General features: G+C 37.7%; 1 protein-coding gene across 1 annotated transcript in view; it reads right to left on the bottom strand.

Moving 5' to 3' along the window:
- The window catches only part of LOC149801977 (electron transfer flavoprotein subunit alpha, mitochondrial-like), a 66,186-nt gene extending 47,810 nt beyond the window's left edge, over window positions 1-18,376 (bottom strand). The window contains exons 1-2 of the mRNA XM_089956373.1: window positions 18,245-18,376; window positions 2,087-2,233 (exon numbers count right to left, since the gene is read on the bottom strand). Of these exons, the coding sequence (XP_089812499.1) occupies window positions 2,087-2,233; window positions 18,245-18,283 (186 nt within the window). The 5' untranslated portion in view covers window positions 18,284-18,376. The remainder of the gene's footprint in view (window positions 1-2,086; window positions 2,234-18,244) is intronic.
- Between the last annotated feature and the right edge of the window lie 4,677 nt (window positions 18,377-23,053).

Raw genomic sequence — 23,053 nt, 5'->3', positions numbered from 1 at the left:
AGATTACTTTCCTTTCTGAAGAAAGGCTCCAATTGCTGGTGGCGCTTTCGATATGCAGTAATTGTGACATCTTCTTCTAGAAGATTCCATCGTTGGAGTCTTGATCCTAGCAATTCTGCCTTGTTCTTTGATAAGTCCAAATCACGAATCAGGTCATTTAGTTCTTCCTGTGTTATTCTGTGTGGGGTTGATGATGCACCACAGTGAAAATCTGGATCACTGCATGCTGATGGACCAGGAGAAGAACAGGTCGACTCACCTTTGTTTTGTCAGATGAATCAAGAGAATATTCTGCTGGAGGTTCTGGAATAGGAAGTCCCTCACCATGTGGAACTGGTCTCAATGCAGACGGAATGTTTGGGTAGACTATTCTCGACTTCTTTCGCTTCGTTATTCCGCCGGAAAGAGGAGGAACCAAGCAGAAGTAACAGTCATTTAGGTGGTTGCTTGGCTCTCTCCACACCATTGGGACTGCAAACGGCATTGATGACCTTTTGCAATTCAACCACTGTGAAAGCTGTGTTGTACATGTAGCACAGCATATATGCGGAGCCCAAGGCTTGTCTTGGTCACAAACCTTGCATCCGAAGTAAAGATGATATGCCTTCTTCACTTGAGAATTGATACTTTTCTTCTGGTTGGCAAATGTCACTTCCCCACAAATATAGCAAAAATTGTCCGCGGTATTAACACACTTTCGAGGCATTACTGTTCTTTATTGTACGTAAATGGATAAAATAATAAGTTTTATGTAACAGTAGCTTGAACTGTCTCGCACAACGTCTAAAATATTTTAAATGCTGAACCTATCTGATTGGGCTTTATATAGTACACTGCTTACGTCAGCTTCAGCAGCCGCCTGGCATTAGTATAATAGGCCTACACATGTATAGTACACTGCTGACGTCAACTTATTTCAGCAGCCGCATGGCATTAGTATTGCATTGCATCAGAAAATGATGCAATCAACTGTGGATGATGTGAGCATGATGGTATTATGCAATGTTACATCATTATTCCGGATGTTGCTGCAGTCCTACTGGAGAAATTTACACAGTGAAACATAGAAAATGAGGTATATGAATATCTTCAAAACGAGAGCCAATACAAATTTTTCACGGTTATATTCATGTTCGGCACACCAAAATACTACAGATTAGGGCCTTTTCAAGTCAGTAATGATTTCACTGTTGACCAGTGTTACCTGCCTCTATGGATGTATCAATACAGGGCATAATGACTGTCTGATTACCTGCCTCTTTGGATGTATCAATACAGGCCATATAATGACTGTCTGATTACCTGCCTCTTTGGATGTATCAATACAGGGCATATAATGACTGTCTGATTACCTGCCTCTATGGATGTATCAATACAGGGCATATAATGACTGTCTGATTACCTGCCTCTATGGATGTATCAATACAGGCTACAGGCCATATAATGACTTTCTGATTATCTGCTAATGGCAAACATTTCATGGTATCAAAACTGGGTTGCATCATAAGGACTGCCGAACCATCTGATCGAATCTGGAGATAGTCCAGGTCCACGAAGAGGGCATGTAACTTGCCCATCCTCTATGCTGAGACCAACTCTAATGATATCAGGAAATATGTTTTATTTTATAGCAGCAATACTATGTTCTTATCAATGATCAAAAAATTTGTCAAAGGTGTTTCAGAAGGAAACCCATTATAATAAAAGCAACATATTTAGTGGCTTAAAATTGAAGGGCTTGTGCCATTGTATGCAGATCTTTCTGTGTTAAGTATATGACATCTGCTTGTATAATATATTTTTGAGATTTCATAATGATGTAAGGAACTAAATTTATTAACAATGAAACAAGCAGAAATGCAAAACCAAGCAATAAGTCAGGTTTTTTTAAGTTTAAAAAAAAATTTCAAAGAGGGGATTATCATAGGAAGTAGCAGGCAATGACTCAAGCTGAAAAGGAACAAGATCAAGAACAGTAAATTTTAGTCTGGTACACTATATTACTGAACGTGACTATTCTATTCAAAATTCTATGACAAACATGAAAACATGCTTGTAGTCAATAAAAATGATAGTCTGCCATTACCTTGGTACACTTAGTTCCAGCTACAAGACAGGAGACTTCTCCCAGTTTACTGGCTGCTGTGATGGTGTTAAGTGTAATGGGTACCAACTTCTGGTTGTCATGCTCTACTATCACAAGGGTGCTTTTGAATCTGTGGAAAAACTGTACCTACAAGAGAAAGTAATGAATCAAGTAGGCCATTAACATGAACTAAAAATATATATGGGGGGTTTAATGGCATGTCAGAAAAATACTATCTATTGTTATGTATATCTATATTGTTAGATCAACGATTGCAGATTGTACTTTAAGACAATGGTCATTTGCAAACATCTTTACATAGCTAACTTTTATCCATGATTGTGGGTTATAAACAACTTGTTTATCAGTTTAGATTGTTCTAGAAACTAAATTTTTTTAGTAAAATATTTTTCTTTGTGAATACGTACCCAATCATAATACATTAGGAGAACTATGCCTACCTCGCAAATCTGACCTTTCCAGATAAAACTTTTAGCTAAAAAGAGCTAAAAGTTTTCTGCCCACCAAGGTGGTGGTCAGTCAAAAGCCATAAATATCTAAGTTACTACTGGAGTGTAAGGCATGGTCTCTATGGATGTAACTGCAGGGAGGCTTGGAGGGTGTATGTGTATTATGATTGGGTAGATATTCGCGAAGAATCACATTTTACTAGAAAAAATAAGTTTCTTCTTTAAACATGTTACCCAAACATAACACCTTAGGAGAACAGGTAAGAGGTGGAGGGAGGCATATTCCCTTACCACTGAGATGCCATCTCTGATTCCCTAAGGTATGTGAGACAGCTTCGAGGTAACCCGACTGGAGAAGACTATCTGTCACAGGGAGCAACTTCAGAAACAGAACATTTTCCCGCCTACAAATCAAGCAGAAGTCATGAAGTCATATCTTATGAAGCTGTCAAATGACCTGGAAAGGTGACCTGTTGCAACATGCCTAAAGGTCCCACGAGAACAAGTTGAGCCCTTTGGATTGAAGTGAAAACTGGCGAATGTGGACTCAGATCTCCATTCCACAGCCTGGATAATATCAGTCAGAGAACAGTTCCATTCAAGGTTGATGCTTCTGGCAACTGCTCTAACCTTGTGAGCCAAAATGCGCAACAATTTCATCTGACTTAATCCAGGATGAACGGGTCTGTGTGGTTATATCGTCTTGACCTTGCTTGAGAGGCAAAAATGGGTGTGATCCCTCTTGATGCAATGGCTTGGTCTTTTAAGGTACCACTTCAAGGCCTGTACTGGATCCTTAGGTGGCCTTGAGTTGAAGTGTCCAGAGTAGACCACAATTTCAGTACAAAGGTCTGGTTACCCATGGACAGAAGCCTGTTCTTGGCGATGAAAAAGGGAACCATCATAAATGAAACTGATCCGTCATATCAGAATTACATGTATTTCAATTTCCCTGATAGGGCATGTATTTCACTGATTCCTTAGCATCCATGATAGGTTCCACTTGGACACAGAGCCTACATATTTGGCAGTGTATAATCAAAGTCAGAGAAGAGGTATGATAAGTCTCTGGTTTGTTTGATATCATCTCTTCCATGGTGACAAAAGATGTCAGTGATTGTGAAACTGTGGCTTTGTATTTGATGCTAACTTTTTCTCATCATAAAGCCATGGGAGTGAGTTAGCTATATGTTGTATAGATGCCAGTAATGGTAATATGTGTTCATGTGTACATGCATTTGCCATTGTATGCTTCCACAGTGTAAGGCCTTCTTGCTTGAGCAATTCCCTGCATAACTGGTTGAGAGAACTTTATTTCTGAGGGCCTGTTTAACATGATCCAGACATGCTGAATAAGTAGGTCTGAGTTGGGTGTGAAGGTCTGGGATTGTCATGGTTGTTTGAGTAGATAAGGGAAATTCTAAATTTGTTTGGAATTTCCATTGTGAGATTCAGGCTGTTGATACATAACTTCTCACAACTGAGTGGTGCAATGAGGATTAGGCGACTCTTTGATTCTCTCACTTTGTATCACCTTTGAGGTGTAGAAGGATAAGCGTATGCATCCAGGCCATTCCAATCTATGGATAGCACATCGACTGTCCAGGCGTTTGGATCTGGGACTGGTGAGACAAAGGTTGTGAGCTTGGTATTCCACCTTGTCACAAACAGGTCCACCAATGTTTGGTCAATATCAGGTGCATATTGGAATAAAACCACGGGATGGAGAGACCGTTCCATCTGAATAAAAACCACGGGATGGAGGGACCATTCCATCTGAATAAAACCACGGGATGGAGAATCCATCCCATCTGAATAAAACCACAGGATGGAGAGACCATTCCATCTGAATAAAACCACGGGATGGTGGATCCAGCCCATCTGAATAAAACCACGGGATGGAGAGACCATTCCATCTGAATAAAACCACGGGATGGAGAATCCAGCCCCTCTGAATAAAACCACGGGATGGAGAGACCATTCCATCTGAATAAAACCAAGGGATGGAGAGACCATTCCATCTGAATAAAACCATGGGATGGAGAATCCATCCCATCTGTATAAGCTGGCCAAAGAAACTGCAGTTGCTGGTAGACATCCAGGAATATGATGGACCTGGACATGGATTTGTTATTTATGACACCACTTTAGAAAGTCCCACACCATTATGCAAAGGTCAGGGGACTTGGTTCCTCCTTGCTGATTGACATAAGTCACCACTGTAAAGGTGTCAAACAGAATGAGGACTCCATTTCCAGATAAAAATTCCTGCCACCAGTGAAAGGCTTTCAAAATGGCCTTAATCTCAAGGATAATGATATGTAGATGCAGGTCCTGAGGAGACCACACTTTACTGGCTTCTCTAAATGGCAGCAGTAGGTGTGCCCTGCCCCCAGCTTTCTGTACTTCCATCCATACAGACTGATCAGGGTTGTATTTCTGAGGTATACCTGCTGTGAGTCAAGTTAGGTCACTCCAAGACTGCAGATGGTATCTCAAATTTGTGCAAATGGGAAGCGGTTGGTTCAGTAGGCAAACTTTTGACCTCCAATGGGATAAAAGAAACATCTGTAATGGGCAAATACAAAGGCAACCTTAGATATGTGTCTTTAAGTCCAAGCATATTGTGAAGTCTACCTCTTGAATGGCATTCTAAATCTGCCATGGTGTTTCCATCAAGAACCAAGAAGCATGAATGAAATGAGGGTACTTAGGTCGATGACAGGGTGCAGAGTGCCATTTGCCTTTGGGACCATGAAAAGTCTGGAATAAAATCCCTGGGAATTTATATTTCAAATGATTTCTACCACCCTTTTCTGGAGAAAGTCATTTATTTCATGCTGCGAGGTGGTGGCTTTGAATGGGTCTGTTGAAATATTGTAGCTGATGGGACTCTGGACAGAAAAGGAGGTGTTTTGAAAATGATGCAGATTCCATCAGAAACCATTTGTTAGATCCAAAGATCATCGTGGCAAATCTTGTCCCATTCAGCAGCAATGAATAGAAGCATTCTACTGTGATCTGTGGCAAGGGTGTTGTCAAGGTGATGTAATTTTTGGAGAGATGGAGGTGGTCATAGAAACTTTGGTATAAGCTATTGCTACTTGTTTTTTGTCCACTTTGGTTTGCAAGAACTGTGGTTTATGATGTAAGGAACTATGATAGAGTAACTTGTCAAAGGTTTGTGTTTGAGTCATGACCCTTGGTTCATTTTGTTGGCTTCCTGAAACATTCCTGTACCTGAGGTGCAGTTGAGCGATGGGAAAATTCATCTCATTAGTGGCTTGTTTGTGTATTTTGTCGATATTGCCATGAAAAAGTAGACTCAAGGATAATGGTTGTGATCACAGCTTGGTTTTATAATGATCCTTAAGGAAGGTGGTGGTGGAAAGCAATGCATCTCATTCTGCCAATTGTAAATTTGCAGCTGCAGTGACGGCAATGGCTAAAGTATGTTCAGCAGCTCTGTTCAAGACTCTGGCCATTCTGGAGACGGACTCCCTTGCATATATCATGGGATTCAGTGTAAGAGATGAGCTCTTTTCCACCAATTAGAAGACAGCCATCAATACCAAGTTCAACATCCCCAAAGCTGCAATGTTCCAGTCAGCTGTTGGGGTTTCCGAATGAAATGCTGGTGCACGGCAATAGCAGAACTGCTGACGAAAAACATTTTATGAGAAAAGAAACAGCTGATGCTGATGAAAACCATTCAAAATGTCTGTGATTCTGCCAGACTGCAGAACTATTTTGAAACTGGATTCTTCCTTTTTCATAAGATCAACAAATACTGGTACTCTGATCCAGGGAGGAGGAGGAGGGCAGAACTCTGGAGGTAAAAGGTAAAAGCTTCTTCAATGGAGGATCTTACGGCTGAGTCTTCCTATGACATAGTGAGATCACAAAGTGAAAAAGGATCCTGAGAGCAAGCATTGTCATCTCTGCTTGCATGAGATGAGGTTGATGTCTCTTGAATTGCCTGAGATGGAGCTAGCAAAGTGTGTCACTGACAAACCTTGTGGAGCATTCTGAAGCCTAAAAGGTGATTTCTAATAGGTTACAGATTAAAGAGCACCTCTATCAGGAACCGTTCCTGCAATTTAAAAAAAAAATGTAATTCCATGACTTTTCCAAGACCATTTTTTTTAAACCAATTTCAAGAGTACCAACTACGATCTTTAATATTTACCTAATATATAAATTTAACACAAAAGCATATTTTATAGCTGACTTTGGGCATACTTCATCCTATCGGATAGGTCAATCTCTTTTGAGTGCCATCAATACAATGATTTTGAATGGCAGTGAGATCCCCAGATGTAGTCTAACTGAAGTTTTTGGGGAACCTACTCTAACAAATCCATTAACGAAGTTATCATCATCATCAGTCCCGTAGTCTGGTAGACTGTTGGGGCACTGCACAAGACCGAACAACCTGCTTCCTCCATTCCTCTCAATTTTCTGTCTTTTTCAGTGAGTCCCTCAATGTCAAGCCTGTCCACTCTCAAATGTTATCTTCCCACCTTTTTCTCTGCCTGGCTCTCTTTCTTCTTCCTTGTACAGTGCCTTGCAGGATGGTCTTGGCAAGTCCTGATGATCGTGAGACATGCTCATACCACTGCAGTTTGTTTTTTCACTGTGATCAAGAGGCCCAATGGCTTGTCTGATCCTGTGCCATATTTCTTCATTGGTGACATGGTCTTTGTATGTGATGATAAGGATCTTTCTGGAACATCTCATCTCTATGGCCTGTATCATATTCTCATAGTCAGCTGTTATGGTCCATGATTCACAGGCGTTGATAAATACAGAAATCACCAGCGAGTGCATCAGTCTGACCTTTGAACTGAGTGTGATGTTCTTGTTGTTCAATATGAGCATCAGTTTTGTAATCGCAGCTGTTGTCTGTGCAATCCTGGAGAGTACTTCAGGCTTCGATCCTACATCTATTACAGTTGCCCCCAAATACTTGAAGCTGTGGACTGTTTCTAGCTTCGTACCTTGGACCATGATTTCAGTGCTGATGCCCCTGGTGCTGTTGGTCATCATTTTGGTCTTCCTGCTAGTCCATCAATGTCGTCGGCAAAGCGTAAGTTGGCGACTGTTCTGCCTCTGATGCTGACTGTCCCTTCATGATTTTCAAGCACATCAGCCATGATTCTCTCCAGAAAGATGTTGAATAATGTGGGAGAGAGCAGACAGCGTTGTCTGACTAGGGCTCATTCTGAACCAGTCCCCTATGCTGCTGTTGAAGTATACTGCACTGGTGGCCTTGTCATAGAGGTGCCCTATTACTGTGATGAGGTTGGCATTGATGTTGTACAGACTCATGGTTGCCCACAAGGCTGTATGCCCTACCCTGTCAAATGCCTTCTTAAAATCCATGAAAATGTGTTACAGATCTTGCTGGTGTTGGAGGTACTTCTCACACAATATCCTGATGTTGAAGATCTGCTCTGTTGTGCTACGTCCTTCTCTGAAGCCTGACTGCTCCTTGGAAATGATCTTTTCAGCCTGTGGTTTTAGTCTGTTCAGCAGTATCCTCAACATGACTTTGCTTGGATGGCTTATAAGACTGATTGTACGGTGGTTTTGACACTGTTGCAAGTTACCTTTCTTGGAGAGGATGATGATCAGTGACTGGGTCCACAGTGATGGCCATACTCCTGTTTGCCAGATATTGTTGCAGATGCTTGCGAGGGTGCTTATCACTGCTTCTCCCCCAGCTTGGATCAGTTCTGCTGGGGTGTTGTCCATTCCTGCTGACTTCCTCTTTTTCAGCAATCTTTCTGCGGCTTCTACTTATTCACGTAGGATATGGTGGTTGTCATTGTTAGTTGCTGGAGGGTCGTTCAGTACCTCTGGATCTATTGTGGCTTGATGGCTGTAAAGTTCTGCACAGTACTCTGTCCATCTTTTCAGAATATCTTTTTCTTCTGTGAAGCAGCTTCTGGCTTTGTCCTGTAAGGAGATAGCCCGCTGTTGTTTTGTGCTTGTGTGTGTGTGATTTGGATTTTTAACGTAGCTTTAACAATTTTTCAGTCATATCGCTACAATGTCTGCAGTGTGGCAGTTTATAGGGAAGCCTAGCACTGGGGCATCATGTCACAGACATGTAGCGTGATGCCCCATCCAGTCACATTATCCTGACACCAGGCCAACCAGTCCTAACACTAACCTGTTAATGCTGAGCACCAAGTGAGGCAGCTGTTAGTACCATTTTTGTAAGTCTTTGGTATGACTTGGCCGGGGTTCGAACCCAGCTTAGTGGTCATTTTGTGCTTGCTAGAACTTGGACCAGTTGGTATGCTTTCCTGCTGTCAAAGTTATGTAGGTGAGCAATACTGTAACCTGATATTGCAAAATTACCAAATTCCTTGATGTTTCTAAAGCTTTGAATAACTTATGAAAATTTCAAAACTTTTCAAGGCCCTTGAAATACTTTTCTGTAATTTACAAACATTTCCAGGATTTCCATGACAGCAGGAACCCTGTTCTATAGACCAAGGGTTGAAAGAAATGAGAGGTGGCATCTGTCAGAGGCTGAAGTACTAAGCTTGGCATCATAAATGGACAGTGCAGTGAGGCCATATGTGGGCTAGATTGGTCTCCATAACTGCCTGTATACACCATGTTCGACAATGGAAAAGAGATTCCGGGAATTTATTATGTTGAGGTGTTATCCTGAAGATCCCTTGTAGTAGGCTTAGGATGCTTGAAAACGGAAATAGGCCATGCTTATAGGGAGGATGTTGTTCAAGTCATAATGTTGGGGCGGGTTATAGGATGATGATCCACATGACCGGTCCATGTATCAGTGGAGCAAAAGGATACTTTGTTTAGTTTGTTCACTCCTTGGTTACCTAAACATACAGCCAGCAATGAGGAATCCTGTGGCAGTGAAACAGGTGTTAGGGCTGTCTCTGATCATGTAGATTCCTGGCCTTTTGTAACTGGAGAGTCTTTGTTGATTATCTGCCAAAAATTCATGCACTCACATATAAGCATGTAGGCTTATAGTGTCTTTGTTCTTAGTTGTGTGTTTCCGTTCTTTGCCCATAGTTTAATCTGTAAGACAAATAGAGCAGAATATATAAACATGTTGTGTTCAGCACCCGTCTCTAAGTATAAAACAGAAAGCTGGTGCAGAGCTATGCCTTATAGTGTTACCTTGACAAATAGCAGACAAAATTTACCAAAATTCCATATACTACCTGTAACAAGGATGACTTGTACAGGTAAATGCAATGTAGCATGTGTCCAGATATTAAATGCATTAGCAGAGAAAACTCACCCATATTTAGCCAGTTTTTGTGGAATAATATTAGTTTTCTATAGGTCTCTGGGACTTGCATGTTAACATAACAAAAGTACAGCCTGAACTTATTTGTTAAGTCTCACAGGCTACCTGTGCAAGTACCTAAGAACAAGTAAATGTGTGAAGATGACAAACTGTGCCTAAAACTGTAAACTGTAAATACTGAACTTTGTCAAGAGAATAATATAGATGGAGTATACTTTCCTTGTGAAGTAAGAACTCATCTAACTTCTTATCTGTGTGGGTTCTGGCTTTTGCAAGGTGGTAACTGGGATATTCATGGATTTTTGCCACCATATCATGGGGGGATCACTCTGCCTGACCACCGCCTTGGTGGGCAGATAACTTTTAGCTCCTTTTAGCTAAAAGCTTTATCTGGGAATGCTTGATTTGTGAGGCAGTAGTAGTTCTCTTAAGGTATTATGACTGGGTAACATTTAAAAAGAAACAAACTTGTTTACAATTCGATGGAATTTTCCATTAGTATGACTCATGTTTAGGTCAAGCTGGGATGTGTATATAAAGGGTACTTGGTAAACAAATAAGTTATTCCTGTTTTTAAGATCAGTTTTGTGGATTCATTTGTTATCAGTTCAGAGTTGTGTACAGATATAATTCTCGAGGAATTACATTGACTCTGGATAACACATTTATTGTAAATAGTTAAAGAATTCATTCAGTGACATTCTGGATTGTAATTCATTCAATGACATTCTGGATTGTAATTCATTCAATGACATTCTGGATTGTAATTCATTCAGTGACATTCTGGATTGCATCACTGTGGTACATCAGGTCATTCAAGACGACTGGAATTCATTTGGAACATTCTGTACTTTTGGACTTGTGATAGGACATGACATTTAGGATCATTTGGGATTTATTTCACCATAAATGTAATATAAGTATTTCATATTCACTTTTCAACTAAGAAAAATAAATAATTTGTTGATTTTAATTAAATTGTGGGTTCATTTTCTTTTATTAATATTTGTAGAGTTGTAACACTATGTAGTACCAATTTGAAATAAATTAAGGGATGTTAACAATTAATTAACATCACTTTAATCAACTGCATATGGGTATATTTCATAATGGCAAACATATGTCTCTACTACACAAAACAATTTGCCAATTTGCCCCACACCACTCGGATAAAGTTTTAGGCTATGACAAGAAAATTATGAATAATATGTACCAAAGTCAACCTAACAGCTTTCAGTCAAAAATATGTACAACCTTATTCCAATGTCAAATTTACTGTTCATCAGCCTTTACAACTAGGTTTTTATTATTTGACATTCACTTAATATTCAATGGCTATTTCTATGTCAAAAAGTTAACAAGAACTGTCAAAATAATTTTGAAATGCAGAGTTAGTGACTCCATTATCAAGTTTAGGAGGATCAAAAATGTAGTTCTGAAGTTTGTCCACCCCTCCTTGCATCAAAATATCTTGTGAACACAACTAGTTCCCCAGTTTCTGATGGATTGTCATGAATGGTTGCAAATATTATGGTCTCTGCCTGAAGATATGAATGATAATACTTTGCTCATGCAATTTTTATAAGAATCATTCACCTTTTTTTCTTGCAGCCAGATGCTAGACATGACAAAATAAATTGTGAACACAACTAGTCTCTCAGTTTTCAATGGACAGCCATGTAAATTGGTAAATGTCATGGTCATTTTCTGAGGATGTGCATACTGACAAATCTCTTTGCTCCTGCTACTTTTGGTAGCCATTTTTGTCCTGCAGATAAATGCAATACAAGAAAAACTCTTCTTTTTTTTAAAAGACTGCAATCAGACTTGGTAACATGATCATCTAAAGATGTGTCTGTTTCCAGTAAAGTTACTGATGCAATGATGCCAGATCCCCACAAAATAGATGCTTTCTACCTAATGATTAAAAGGCAGTAGATTCTTATGTTGCAAGTACAAGCAGTTGACCTGGTCTCTTCTACAAGGCGAGAGTATTACTGGGCTAATCAAAGTAGACCACAAAGAAATAAAAAGTCATAATGACTTGACTTGGTGGAAGCAATCAATGTGCAAGAAATAATAGGATATATGAAAAAAGCAATCATCAAAAAGCAAAAAGAAATGGAAATACAAAAACATTTAAGAAATCTTTACTATAAGAATGTTGGAAAAAGTCACAAAATAATACAGGTTTCCACCCCATGTTAAGATCCTTTCAGATTGTATCAATACAGCTGGTCCATCAGGCAAGCAGGTCATATCAATAGGAGAACTCTGCTGTAATTAACTGCTCCAAAACAGAAGACATTATAAACAAGGTAAGCAAAACACAGAACTCATAAATAAAATGTCAATTAACACACCCAAGGATAGCTTAAATGTTTTTACTTTAGTGCAGGTATAACAATAATTAAAAAAATTATTAAACAATTTTTAACAAAAACTGTAAAGTTTATTACTTATTCCAAAATGTACAGCAAGGATATACAGGCTTTATGGTATAAATAATGTGTACATATGCATACAACTGCTCTAACTGATAAGTAAATATAGACCATCACAGAAGGTGCCATCTAATAGTGGTAAACCCATGAAGGTTGGACCTTCTAAAACAAGAACAAATACTGGCAATTTCTACATCTACAACAGGCCTGATGCTCAGTTCTGATAGGTGAAAACATTTTGTTTACTCGGGACTTATACTTCATCTTGCCTTACAAGTGTCTAATTCTATCTTCATAGAATTTCTCATAATGAACCTTGAAAAGCAAGGGAATAGATTTCAACATGTTATTGATTACAAATATTTAGGACTGCTCCAGTGGCCTAGTGATTAGAGCGTCCAACTCGATTGTGGGAGGTCGTGAGTTGGATCCCCGGCCGAGTCATACCCGAGATTTACAAAAATGGCAGTGTGACCCCGCTATAACACGTTAGTTAGAAGCCATAAAACCTGACCGCGTTATATGCAACCAAGTCAGTTAGCTGAAGAAAATGTACCCCCACACACAAAAGTTGTGGGTGGGTGGGGGTAATAAATGCGGAGGGTAAAATATGTGCTTCGTCGGCACAGTTACCATCTTATATTTATGCATATTAAATGAGAAATACACATGTAGTGAAAACAGATAAGACATAATATAATAGTTTACTTTATTTAGAGAACCATGAATTGTTACATATACGTAAATCCTGTTTATATATAAATGTCTAATGTATAGCATTACTAGAGTATCAGCACCATGTACTCACAAGGGAACCTCATCATATACATTGAATCCACAATACAAGTGATTCCATCGAAAATATGCACACACACAGCTTTAAAATATTCATTATTTTTGTAACATGTCATATTGGTCTGAATTCAGTGAAAAAACGTAACACAATCACGTAACGAATGACGAAACACATTTACTTTAAAGTACATTCCAAGTCGGTAAAAATTAGTTTGCGTTTTAAGCTGCCGTTGGTAGCGTTCGTAAACATAAACTTTTTCCCTACAAAAAAGAAACTTTCGCAGCACAGTTAATGCTGGAAAATAGAAAAATCCATCAGATTCCATCACTTTTATTTAAGTTTGGTACTGACTTCCTTTGAAGAAAAGTTCTTTGCTGTTGTTGAAAGATTGTAGTCGGCTTTCTTTGATGAAGGGTGCATGTGCTATTGAAGTCACCGCTAAAGGACAGCTTTGGAGAACCAAACGAATGCCCATTTCTTCTTGTGGCGGCAACATCAAATAATTGTATTGCATGATTGAGACTGGTATTTTTTCCATTTGCTGAATACGTTTTCATAACAGTCGGTGCTTCAAAGGTAATCTGTTTCCTTTGAAATTTCAGCAAACTATTTTATCTGGGTACATTTTTAAAAAGGAATTGGCCGTCGTTTAGACTATTCTAGTTACCGTCCCTCCATGCCTACTGAATAAACCCATAAGATGTATTTTTTTTTTTTTTACATTTGTGGTAGAAGCGCAACGTTGCCTTCCATGCATGTCTGAAAATAAACAAAGGGTCAACAGACAATAGAGACGCAGGTGTTCTGATGACAGGGATTATTACAGAAAACATGAGTTTTCTGAAGGATTTAATTCTGAGTGAAAAGAAGAGGAATTTTATTTACCATCCGCATACAAATGTCAGTCTTTGTAAATATATTAATTACTAGCGAGGGGCCGAAAATCTGATGAAAGATAGATTATGAGACAATGCCTTGTCCTGTTGATCTCCATTACCAGAAATGTCAACGACAAAAAAGTGGATATTTCAGAACATACAGAACTCATGCTAGATGTCAAGATAAGTGGATTATGATATAACAATGCACTGTTTAGATGGTTTGTCAGTATGGACAAAGAATTTGTTTATGTAACAATAGATAAATTTCAGTGCATTTTATATCCAGTTTGTGGCTTCCTTTCATGGGGCCTCTGAATTTCTGCATTCCAAACCAATGGTTGTATATAAAAAATTAAACAGCCAACAATGTCGCCAATAAATAAAAAAGTTACGTGCTATGTTTTGCAGCCAATAAGGAAAAACAATCCAAGTTTGCGACATGCTACATGTCTGTGGTATGATACCCCAGTGCTTGACATCACTGTAAACATCGTAGCGATATGACTGAAAAATTGTTAAAGCTACATTAAAATAACCAAATCACACACACACACAAATATTAAGTTTTAAAACAAAAATAGTAGGCTATAGTATTCTCACACCATCCCTTACCAATTTTAAAATAGAAAGCATCAAGGATATAAAAAAAATGAACAAAACTTCGTGATCTTATTCACTGACTTATAAATTCTAATCTGATTGTCACCTGGGGGTCCCAAACACTGTCAACATGTTGGCATATTAAATCAAAAGGGAGTTTCTTTAGCAACATGGTCACCACATTTGCTTGAGCCAGTCTGTTTTCAAGCAAAGGATATGATGTAGTTCAACATCTTTGAAAATCTCAATAATTACATAAATTTTGGATTTACGTTTCTTTGAACACATAGACAAGAGTTACTCATATTTATTTGTTCACTTTGTTTTAGAAATATTAAAACTAGACACTGCAAATACTGGATGCAGACAACAGCTTTTGCTGAAATAGACTATTCAAGAAACAAGAAATGGGCAGTGAGCAGTCTGTTTGCTTGTTTTCATTGGGAGCAGGGATTGTCCTGGGCTACGTCAATGTCGCAAATTGCGATTTTTTTCTCTTATTGGCGACAAAATATACCACCTGGCAGTTTTTTGGGCAACAACATTTTTGGCTGTTTAATTTGTACATACAATCATGGATTTATAGTGGAGATATTCAAAGGGACCACAAAAGGAAGCCATAAACTTGGATAAACAATGCACTGGAATCTATCTGTTACATAAACAAATCCTTTGTTTGTACAAACCCATCTTTACAGTGCATTCTTACATCATAATATTGACATCTGGCCTGAGTACTGTATGCTGTGATACACTCAGTCATGCTACCGACCTCTAAAGACATGAACAGAAACAGCTACAATTAACTGAACGATGGCTAATCCTTCTGTTTTTAAAAATAAATGTACAAATGTACCAGTTTAGCTGAAACTTCAGAGAAAAATGAATACCCTTGAAGTACCGATTGCTGTGTATAAATGCAAAGCAAATGGAAAAAATCTCAGTCAGAATTATAAACTGTCAACAGTACCACTTTATCATGGGTAAACAAAAGTTTACTGTAGCTTATTCATCATCTCATCCTAAGAGTAAGTTAACAAAATTAACAGCATTTGGATTTAGTGCAAATTCATCAGACACCACGGTCGCTGAACCTTATGGTATACCCAACAGTACAACATCATCTACATGTAGTGATGGTAGCAGTGCTTCAAGTGCAACACCACGTCATGATGAACAGATCAAAAGTTCCTGAAAATTTCTCGACAGCTGGAAACTTGGGAATCCGTGGCTGATATGATAAAAAGTAAAAGCAGATGTTCTGTGATATATATCAAGGTATAAGTCAATTCATTTACAGCTGGTTGTGATATTTTGAAGGAGTGTGTCACCAAACATGAATCCAAGTGAAGTAAGTATTACATGTTAATTTTGTTCATTTATCTTTTGCTGTGCCATCAATCCAATATTACTACTCCAGGAGCTTAAGTAGTTTAAGCAACAAGAAATAGCAAAACAAACAAGTTTTGCATGATTGAAAATAATTTGCTTCTCAAAATACAGGAAGTGAAAAAATGAAATTAACTTACATCATGGTGAATGAATTCCTATTTCCTAAAAAAGTCCTTTCAATTCCAAGAAATCTGAATACATTCCAACGAAAAATGTCCCTTCTGTGTTGAAGTTTCAATTGTACAGAATGATTTCCAAAGAATTAAAATAGTCATTGAAAAAATTTAGTTAATACCGTACAGTTATTCTAGCATGTCATGCAAAAAATAAATCTTTTCCAAAACCAAGTTGGGAGATTGAATCTGAAAACACACAGACTGGGACCTACCACCAGGAAGTTTTTTTGTGGCATATTTAAGCATTGTTTTCACTAAATATTCACCAATCTTTTGGGCCCAATACATGTGAAATTCTCAAAGGACATGCCGTTTCTCCCTGTGGAGTGCATTACACCCCCTCCCCAACATGCCCCCATTTCATATTCTGGTTAGCTGTGCCCAAACTGCACAATAGCTGAAGGTCAGACTCAAGCCTCTTTGGCATACTTCAAAGAAACCGTCTGTTCTACAGTAAGTGAAAGCACTAGCAATTGATTGACAAACAAACCATGCCCTTTTGTGGTCTCAAGCTACAATACATGTGATAACTATTTCCCCCATTTATATCCTACCTTATTTCCTACTGTTAACTCATATATGCATATAACACTGCTTACTAAATAACATTTATTCTGAATTAGTTTTTTGGGGGCACATATGCTCTGTGATATGTTTCTTCATTCCTTCTTTCAATTTAATGATGGTAATTAATGCTTATATATAAGGTACAATAATGCCAGGTGTTGACTCATGTTTCATTGGTGGAAAGGAAGATCCTATTTTGCTTGTTGAGAAAAAAAATCTACTGCATTCAGTGATCATTCTTGAGATTTAGGAAGCAATTCACTACAATCAAAGCATGAAAAGCACAGCAAAAATAAATTTCTGAACCCCTAGTTGATGGAGATGTACTTTGTGAAACTAGCCATAAAAGGGGGGGGGGGGAGGACATTTAATTCCTGAATGCGTGAAATCGACGGTAACATTATACATCACTTATCTTACATTGCAAAGTACGATCATAGGGTTTTAGTATTAAAATGTCATTATCTAAAGTTCCTTACAAAACTATTATTTCTAAAATAATATACATAAAATTGATATGCTTAATACCTGATGTTTCTATTTTTAAAAAATGAGAGAGAGAGAGAGACTGTAGATGTCAGGAAATTAGATATTTTATATCTGATAATGATGTATTTTGCAATATTATAGCTGTACTGCTTGTTGTCAATAAAGTAATAACTATCCCATCTTTTTCAATTTTCATTGCCTATTACATTAATAGATATGGAAAATATTCACTACTTGTTCTGATGAATTTGTTTGAAAATTGGCAGCAAAATATTGAAGTTGGTGATTTATTTGGCGACAACTTTTTAAAACCCAGGACCATCCCTGATTGGGAGCTTCTGTTTGCATTGAAACGCCAATAATTAGAAAGTGTTAGGGACCCCCAAACAGACAATCAGGTTAGAAATTATAAATCAATGAACAAAATGACCAAGCTTTGTGCATTTTTATATCCTTGACGGTTTTTATTTTTTAAATCAGTGGGGAGGGGGTACAAACGAACTGGATGTATGTGATTATTATAAAAGGATTTTCTTTGCTATCAAAAGGTCTAAAAGAATAAAAACCGAGTCAAGTCACCTACTCGAATTAAGTCAGAATGCGGTGTTTGATTGGCTGAATGCCAGTGATGACCTCAATATGAAATTATCGACACGGAGAAAAAGAAGCTTAAATGCAGCTTTCACATAGTACTAATATTAGTACCCTTACTCCTACCTTACCACAAAAAATCAAGTTAAGGCTACGACATCGTAGCTACATTTCACAGAAATTTTAGATTAACTGGACAAATTATTACAGATACAGCCTCTTATTATTATTATTTCGTACCGCAAGATCTTATATATCAACTACAAAATTAGGTACAAATTTACCACGAAAATTAGTTACTGTCGAAATTATATTCTACATAACCCACAATATATCTCAGCATTAGTTTCAAACTGACTGCTTTATGAATAATGACCAAACCTCTAAATTAAAACATGAAAATGAAGTAATATTTAATATTTCAATTTCCGAGCAACTGGAATACCTACACTTTCCAGAAGATTGGGCTTAAAACACCGAACAAACATTTCACTAACGTTATGGTTTTGGACCCCGTACTTTCTTCTGACCTTGCTGAATCGCAGGACCGACGGTGTAGACTAAAAGGTGTAATATAACAGGCTGATTCGGCCCAAATTATCGGCTGATTCGACCCAGATTTGTTGCTGATTCGGAACATGTGAGATATTATTAAATTTGTTCGGGATTTAAAAATTTGATATTTAAATTTGCTTTAAATATAATATTTCTCATTATTTTCCAAGTACGCTGAGCAGTTCAAATGTGCATTTAAGGCAACAAAACACCGATAGTACTCGCGATAATGGGGTTGTTATTTATAATGAGATTAATTTAATATTGACATTTTTTTAAGTAGCTCATTCAACTTTGTGCAAATTTAAATAGTTTATTTTATTGGGAAATAATAAATTACAAACACTGACGAGAAAACAAAACAAATATAAAAGCAGAGTTCATGTAATAAATTTTTTTAAAACAAGACGGTGTTTTTTTTTCTGTTGAAAGATTAAATATATGTTAACAATATGTTTAAAGCACATTATTTTATTTGTTTTCTGTGAATTCATATTGAATCATTTAATTTTATTACGTATGCAAATAACTAAAGAAGATAAAACGTGAAAATATTCCATACAGACACAGTAACATTCTATCTATATATCTATCTATCTATCTAAGCAGCAGAGGGGGCGAACAGACCACTTGTCTGAAACCTAATTTGCTTAAAGTATTTAGCTTCTTCTGAAAAAAAAAACAATAAGGTCACTACTAACCTGACCGAGAGTTGTGTTTACATACCAGAGGTCCCGCCCCCTCTGCTGCTATCAATTAATCCAAAAATTTTATCAAGTCCAATGCGATATCTTGTTCTAGGATCATGTAAATTTATTGTTATAAACCCGTGCTGGGTTGATTGTGCTTGTGAAAAGAAATTTCTGAATTTAATTATATCCATTATATCCATGTCACCGCTACACCAAGTTTGATGAATATTTCGCAACGTGTGCGTATCAACTCCATTAAACATAACTAAAATATTACAGTTATCTCTGATCACCTTTTGTATTTGTGTGAATCGCTGAGTAACATAAATCACATCAGTGTTTTTATGTCTGCCGCGTGAAAAAATTCTGGCAGGATTTGATTGCTTGTCCAGCATCTAATCATCGTATACAACTAAATTATTAATAAATCCGTCTAAAACATCAACTCTCGGCGCTTCATCAATATCGGTTATAAACTCTATAACATCCTTATCTTCGTCCAGTAATCTTGCGTTTTCATTGAAATCTTTAAATACATCATAACATCGTTGATCATCAACTGATGGTGCTACTAAATACAACTTATCCCATTTTAGCCATCTCATTATCAAATTAAGTAATAATTACGTCTTACCCGATCCAGATGGACCTATTATTATCATTCTGATCGAATTTGGCAACGCAGGATGGTGTTTAACTGGCTCTTGTTTTCGTGTCGCTGAGAAATCAATTATATCCATATATAAATAATATGAATCTATATTGTTTACGTTGTAGAGTTAAAACTCCAACTAATGATCTATCTACGGTTACAACAAAACATGCGAGAATAGCATATGGTGGAAGATGTGCAGGATGTAACAGAAAAAAGTTTTCTTTTTTACCCAGAAAAGATGGTGGTGATATTGCTAAATTAATGTCAGATTTCCCAGGAACCCCATGGGCTAAATACCCTGGAGAAAAACATCTACCAGGATATAATTATTGTGGTCCTGGTACTCGACTTGATATCAGGCTTGACAATCAGGATCAACCAAAACCAGGTGAGTATCCCATAAATGATATTGATAAAGCATGTCACGTTCATGATGTGGCTTATAAAAAAAAGATCTACAACATAGGCATATTGCAGATGTGAAGTTGATTCATTCGCTAGATTCCCTAAAAAAATAATATCAGAGAATCATTAGCTAATTGGTTAGTAAAATCTGCAATGAAAGGTAAACTCGTATTAGGGGCTGGTAATTAATTATAAATGGAATCAATTTATTATAGTCCAAGGGGATACTGGAGGGGTAAAGCAGAAATTAGTAAACTCGCTGATGCAGCAGCGGTTAAACATTCTACTGCTAAAGCGTGGTTATCCAAACAAGCAATATGGCAAATTTACCCACCATCACCGAAACGAATTCAGTACGCGTATTTCGATGTTAGTGTTCCTAATGAAGTTCATCAAGCAGATATTCTGTTTTTATCTTATGATACGATTAAAGTACGCAGACGTCAAATAACATATAAATACGCGTTAACTGTCATTGACGTTGCAAGTAGATATAAAGAGGTAGAACCATTATCAACGAAAACATCATCTGAAGTAGCCGATGCGTTTGAACGAATTTATCAACGAGGACCATTACGATGGTCACAACTATTACAGGTTGATCCTGGCAAAGAATTTCTTGGTCCAGTATCATCGTTGATGAAGCAACATAATGTCAAAATCAGACGAGGACACACTGCAATTCATCGTGATCAGGCAATTGTTGAACGATTTAATCGAACACTTGCTGAGCGGTTATTTGGATATCAATACGCGAAGGAATTCATTCAAGATAAAAGATCTCGCGAATGGGTGGCAAGATTACCAAGTGTGATAGCTGCATTAAATAATGAAATAACTCGAACAACCAATATGAAGCCTATTAACGCAATTACCCAAAAAAATATACCTGTACAACGACGTGATTTTTCAACACAGCCAGTATTAGGTAATGTGACCGTAAGATATTTATATGAACCAGGTGAACTTGAAGGTGGTAAAAAAAGAGCGACTGATCCTATTTGGAGTATTACGACACACAAGATATCTAACATAACAAGATCCACTGGTAGACCAGCAATCTACAGACTAGATTCAACTGCTCCTCAACGTGGATTTGTGCGTGAACAACTACAAATAATTCCCGAGGACACTCAATTACCACCACAATCACTTAACTAGCACCCCTACGTCGATTACACTCAAGACAGGTCAACATCGTGTTTTCGTGTATGGCCAAGATGGTTATCTTTCGTATCTACGGTAAATTGTCTTGGATCATTTTTCAGATACCGCCATAACATTATACAATTACAACTTGCACAGTGATTATTCTGCTGCTGTTTCAGCGTATTAATAAATTCAACGTCAAGATCAAAGTCGCGTTTATTTTTTTTTTATCACACTGTTTATAACCAGCTAATTTTTTTCTTATTATGTCATCGTCAGCATCATCATCATTAATCACTGACTCGTCCAGGCCAATCCTTCGTAGTTGAGATATTCTTCTAACTCTAGATACTGCGAGATAAACCAAATTTGACCACTCGATACGATCATCGACGATCCAAACAACTGTATCAGAGATAGTTAATCCTTGAGATGAATGAATCGTCACCGCGTATCCTAGCGTCCACGGGGATTTATTTGTTTTTAGCGCATCTTCAACAACATTGACATCAACTGCGACAATATCATTCAACGCTAAATTCTGTTTCTCGGTCTGTCCTGGTATATCAACGTCAATATTTTGTCGTCGTGTATCTGCTGGTCGATAACATAACGGAACTGGCAACGTTGGAAACTTTTCTTGTTGTAACTGAAACAACCGCTGCTGAAGTGTGTCTCTGACTATCTTTCTACTTGCAACGATCAGATCGTTTGGTCTCCACGCGCGCAAAAAGTCGTTCATGGGTGTTTCTGAAATCACTTCACGCATTACTTCACATTGAATTTTATATGGTCGCAGTCTGATTAATTTTTCAAACTCCCTTAATTCTGGATCAAGTGCTCTATGATCATCAGTCACTTCTTCGAAGTGGTCAACAAAATCTTTCAGCCAATCATGTGGAGATGGTCCAGCAAAAGGTGGTGGTTGACCGTGATCGCCACACATTATCACAGCAGTATTTTTTTGTTAATAGCCAATCAAGAAACGTTTTTAATGTTTCTAACGGTACTGTACATATTTCATCCCAAACGATAATCCTCGGAATATATTTCTCTCCCATCCTCGAAGAAGTCCATGCGTCACCCTTCCATCGAAAGAAGCTGTGATAGATACACGATTGCACTCCTCGTTGTTTCATCTCTCGCGCGAGTCTATGTGTAAGAGTTAAAACGATCATATCTGAATTCTGAAATAATTCGATTACTCGAGTCGTCTTACCAGACCCTCCCGGTCCGTTCAGATAAACCGTTTTATTTCTGGTTATTGGATCGTGCACCGATGGTGCAGAAGATAGCTTTAATGTTTGATATTTTTTACAATAAATATTTTTAATTGTAACATCAGCGGATTCGGAATAATCGAGTATGTTTTCTTTTTTTTTATTCTCCACGAACCCCACTGTGCACAAGTATCGATATGTAGTTGTTCTAATAATCCTGAATATTTTTTATTGAAATAAAACGAGTCCGTGGCAACTCTGACAGCAAACTTAGAAACCTTATTTATCATCGATAACAGATTTATCGAAACATATGCGAGCATCGATGATCTTAAATGAGTATACTGAGGTGACTCACCGTCCATGTAGCTCACGATTGTACCTAGTTTAGTTCCATTTGACTAGAAAGCTATTTCTCGACTTATAAACGTGTTTTTCTTCGTTGTATCAGCGATTATGAAATCTAACTCAGCATCGTCCATGATCAATCTTGCACAATGTCGTTTATGATCGGATGATCCTCCTTGAGTGAACTTGCCAATTATTTTTCTGCCAAGATCTTTCGTAATTTTATTCTCGTAA

The sequence above is a fragment of the Sinohyriopsis cumingii genome, chromosome 4 (genome assembly GCF_028554795.1).
Source record: "Sinohyriopsis cumingii isolate HCF-2022 chromosome 4, ASM2855479v2, whole genome shotgun sequence".
Lineage (NCBI taxonomy): Eukaryota > Metazoa > Mollusca > Bivalvia > Unionida > Unionidae > Sinohyriopsis > Sinohyriopsis cumingii.
This window is presented reverse-complemented; position numbering and strand designations above follow the sequence as displayed.